General features: G+C 26.1%; 1 protein-coding gene across 1 annotated transcript; it reads left to right on the forward strand.

Annotated features, from left to right (window-relative positions):
* Positions 1 to 1494: 1494 nt before the first annotated feature.
* Positions 1495 to 2586, forward strand: LOC102599710 (transcription repressor MYB6-like; the record flags this gene model as incomplete). The annotated part of the gene is made up of 2 exons (XM_006349574.2): positions 1495 to 1709; positions 2351 to 2586. Coding segments are annotated over exons 1-2 (372 nt in total), but the record flags the coding sequence as incomplete, so codon positions are not given.
* Positions 2587 to 5028: the final 2442 nt, after the last annotated feature.

The raw sequence follows: 5028 nt of genomic DNA on the forward strand, positions 1-5028 counted from the left end.
GGATATTTAAGTTTGCAAAAATGGTGGCTGAAAATGGGAAAGAAGAAGAAAAAAATAATTAAAAAATCGACTAAATAGGTTTTTCACGCGCGCTCAACAAGTGTATTACACTCACTAAGCCATGTAAGCAAAAAATGTCAAAATGACACAGCGAGACCCTACATGAGGTGTCTAAAATGAACATCGCCCACTTGAGGTGCCTAAGTGAAACTTTGTGCCAACTTTAAGGGGCCACCGATGGGTTTGGCCTTAGAAAAATTTATCTGTCCTATTACATGTGATGACAAAGAACTTTCATAGTCCAACATTTTTCATACACGTGAAACATTTAGCTTCAGAGAATTAAACATAATTATTAGTTTAATTGTCATTTCAGCATAAAAAAAATAATTTGAAAAACTAAATAATAGGAGTTTTTATTTTCAAGTTTAAAAATCATATTTAAATTGAAGTTGTGTTTGAATATAAATATAATTAAAGTTCATTTTTTTTATTTTTTTTCTTGAGTAACTATTTGGTGTGAAAATAATTTTTTTTTTTCAAATTCCGTAAAATTTGGGGGTTCAACTTCTTGTTGAATTTTGAAACATTATAACAATTTTATGCTCCGAATTAAAATTTTGAAAGGGCAAAAACTATCCATAGCTAAATGAGAATAACTTTTTTATATTTAAAATGATTTAAATTTTTTTAAAAAAATTATTTTTATCTTATTAAAGTGATTTATAATCGTTAAAAAAAATCTTTTAAACGCAAAAAATGTATCACATTAATTGAGTGGGACGGAGCAACTTTTTGACTAATCAATTCATTATACTTAAATAATACTAGTACTTTCTTTTGTCATATTTATTAGACTAGACATAAAAATATTAAAAAATACAAACAAAATATTGAATTTTCTCCTCGTATTTGCTAAAGATGCGTTGTATATAACACCCAATTAATATTTTTTGAATCATGTCATTTTAAACATGAGTATTATGAAGGATAAAATAAGAACATTATATAAAAAACGTGTTTTTTCAAATAAATAAATAATCTAACTAGTTGTCCATTCAATAACTTTCGCCTTCATGTATCCATTGTTCTATAAATATATTTTCATTTTTTTACTTGTCGTTTTTAATATATTAAGAAGATTTTTAAAAAAATTATATTTTATCATTACAATTAGTTACTTATTTTTAAAATTAATTTTAAACATTAATATTAAATAGCAATTAATATAGATAATATAATAAAATATTCTCATATTAATCATTATTTCTTAAACGGCGTACAAAATCCAAAACAGACAAGTAAAAAACTAAAAATGAACGAAAAAAATATAATATATATATATATATATATATATATATATGACAGTCCGGTAAACCAACAAACATACATGTGGGAAATAACATATACTATATGCATACCAACAAACTCTGTAAAAGGAGCTTGGATTATTTAATAACTTCTAGATGATCCATTTCTATTGTCTTTTTTTTTTTTTTCATACATTAATAACACACACAAAAAAGAACTCATTGTCTAAAAATCAAATTATCATTTTGTGAAGGAATTAGGAATGGGAAGAAAACCTTGTTGTTCTAAAGAAGGTTTAAAGAAAGGATCATGGACTAAAAAAGAAGATTTACTTCTTACTGAATATATTAAGGATTTTGGTGAAGGTACTGGATGGAGATCTCTTCCTAAGAAAGCAGGTAATCACTTCAAGAAAATTCAATTTATTTTTCGAGAAAAATCAATCGAAAATAATTTGTCTACCTTTTAAGACAAGTACAATGTCTTCATTTTATTAATTGATGAAATATCTTGAATTTTATGTTGAATTGATAAGGTAGAAGAATGCAATTTTCTAGTAATGAGTATTGATCCATTCGATGCAATATCTTTGTCAAGTTTCTAATTTGCCTATAGTGGCGGATCAAAACTTAGACGTTGTGAATTTTGAGTTAATGAAAAAGTGGCTTCAAAATGTATGTAATACTATGAATTACTCTGTTTTTAAAGTTGTTTCATAGAATTATTTGTGTTTATGTAGGTCATTTTCAGTGCTAAAGTTTTCAATACGATCAAAGTCAAAATATAATAAAATAAACAATATATGAAAACGTCAAAGGAATTCCATACATATTATGTGTGTACCTAAGAATTTCTTTACCTAGTTATATAATGTAGTTTTCTAACAAATAGGGTATCAATTATCACCATTTTAAAGAAAGTTGTGGTTAATTTCACCTCCGATCACCCTGATCGAATTATATAAAAAGTTTATTTTATCAATGCACTTATTAACTTAAACTAGTTAGTTAACTAATTAAATGTAGTTCACATATTTCAGGGCTACTAAGATGCGGCAAGAGTTGTAGATTAAGATGGGTGAATTATCTTAAACCGGGACTCAATAGAGGGACCTTTACACCCGAAGAGGACGATCTTATTGTTCGACTTTATACTCTTTTGGGTAGTCGTTGGTCCCTCATTGCCGGAAGAATATCCGGTAGAACAGACAATGACGTCAAGAACTATTGGAACACGAGTCTTCTCAAGAAACTCAAAGGACAAGGAAATGAGCCGCAAAAACACAAATCTCAAGAAAAAAAAAGGAGAAGGAAAAAGGAAAAACCGAACGTCTCTTCCCAAATTAATCAAAAAAATAATGACGAAAATAAGACGAGGAGGAGGAAGAAGGAGAAGATTGTCGAAAAACATAATATTGAAGATGAAGTAGCAACAAAGATAGAGGAGCAACCACATACATAGGATTCCGCACAAGCAGTATCAGATAATAATCACAATTTCACTAGTAAGTGCATATGTGATTTTCTAATGGAACCTTCTATTGTGTCACGTTTTAAAATAAATAAAAAATTAGCGGTTATTTAAAACAAATTAATTATTAGGTGATGTATATCAAAACCGCTAAATATAGTATAGTTTTTAAAAAAAAATATTATTTACTCATAGGATTTATTTGTTTTTTATGAAATTTTATCGAATGACACAAGCCTAAGATTTTTTTTTCTCTTTTAGGTTCTTCTAGCAATCAAGATGGCACAAGTAGTGCAACCTCTACTAGTGAAATCCATTCTTCATCTCAAAATATTGAAGATCAAAACCAAGATGAAATTTTTGAGAAACTTCAAGTGATAGATGAATTACTCCTCAATGATAATTTCCTTTTTCCACCTGAAAAATGCATAGAGTTCAATAATAATGAAAACCATATGTTATTTGAGGAGGTCTATGAAGAGTATTTTCAACATGTTTATGAAAACTCATGTCATTTTTGAGCAGTGATGGATTCAGAATTCAAGTATTATGAGTTAAATCTTCAAAGTTCTTAATGTGCATTAAATATTCGTTATCTATTAGTATATTTTTTTATATAAAATTTACGATATCGAAAATACTCAATTTATACGCACCATATGTTTTCAAGGTCATCCACATTCTTTTGTCGGCTTATTTTAGTCTATGCAATTTTAAGTTTCAGGTGTTTTGTGTGTCATTGTTACCTCAATGATCCTCTCACCTATATTGTGTATTTTATTTTTATCATATTAATATGAATAAAGTTGTATTTTATAATATTTTTCCTATAGTTTTTGAATATTTAAATTTCATTTTAAAATATTGAATTAATGTAATCTAACTTAGCTTTGAAAATTAGTCAAGTTAGACTTTCGAAAAGTGCACCATGACATTTTAAAATGTATTTTTTCAGGTGTTTTGTGTCATTGTTACCTCAATGGTCCTCTCACTTGTATTATTGTTATTATTTCGATTCGATTTATTGTTTTCGTTTCTTTTTAGTTGTTCTAGTTTTCTTTTTTTAGAGTCAAAGCATATGAATTTTGATAAACATTTTAAGATGTATTTTTTCATCATATTACTATGAATAAAGTTGCAATTTATAGTATTTTCCATATAGTTTTGGAATATTTAAAATTTATTTTAAAATATCGAATTAATGTAATCTAATTTAGCTTTGAAAATTAGTTAAGTTGACTTTCGAAAAGCGTATCATGACAACTAAGAAGAAACGTAGGGAGTAGTACGTGATTTTTTTAAAAAAAAATAATTTATATTATATGAATATTAATATTTTAAAGTATAATTTTTTATCGGAATATAAGAATAATTGTAATTTAAAGTGTTTTTTGTATAACTTTTGAATATCTTAATTTTAATTTTGAAATTTTAATTATTTTTTTTACTTATTTTAGCTTAAGACATTAACTAAATTAACTTTCAACAAGAAAAGAATATTACATAAATTGAAATTTAAAAAAAAAAACATATTAAAGTTCAATATATTCCTACAATATAAAGTATTTTATATTATTAGATCATATTTCATTGCCATTTAAAAGCCCAAGCAAATGAAGCAGTTGCATTACACCTCCACAATATGTGTTAATTTTTTCATAAAAGGATATTGAATACGTTAAGGAAAAATGAAATTTTTACAAATAAATTTTTAGAATTAAAGTTGATAAATTCTTAACTGATATCAATAATTTCGACTATATAGAAGAGTGAAATCCTGGGACAACGATCAAGGACAATTTTAGCATTTTATATCTATTCATTTTAAAATTATACAAATTTTATTTTTAAATTTGTCAAAATATATGTTCACCTGGCTACATGTTCTCCTCAAATTACATGATTGATTATTATTTAACGATTCTGATAATTTGATGAAAAATATAAATTAGTTAATCATTAAAATTTTAAATGGAAAGATTCATTTGAATTTTGGGTACTCGATTGTTGAAAATTGGTGGTAAATAAATTGAAAATATGTGACATCATTCACATTTTTTTGAAAAAAAAAGAATCGTAAATGATTCAAGCGACAAGAAAAAACTCTCATCAAACTACCACCTTTTGTGGAGAAAAGAAGAATAAAGCTGCAAATTTTTAGCGTGAATTCAGTTTTAATCGGACTTCAATATAAATATCGGCCTTCATAAGAAAAAATATAAATATCGGACACGAGGTGGAAAAAAA

This window comes from Solanum tuberosum, unplaced genomic scaffold (assembly GCF_000226075.1).
Source record: "Solanum tuberosum cultivar DM 1-3 516 R44 unplaced genomic scaffold, SolTub_3.0 scf00112, whole genome shotgun sequence".
Lineage (NCBI taxonomy): Eukaryota > Viridiplantae > Streptophyta > Magnoliopsida > Solanales > Solanaceae > Solanum > Solanum tuberosum.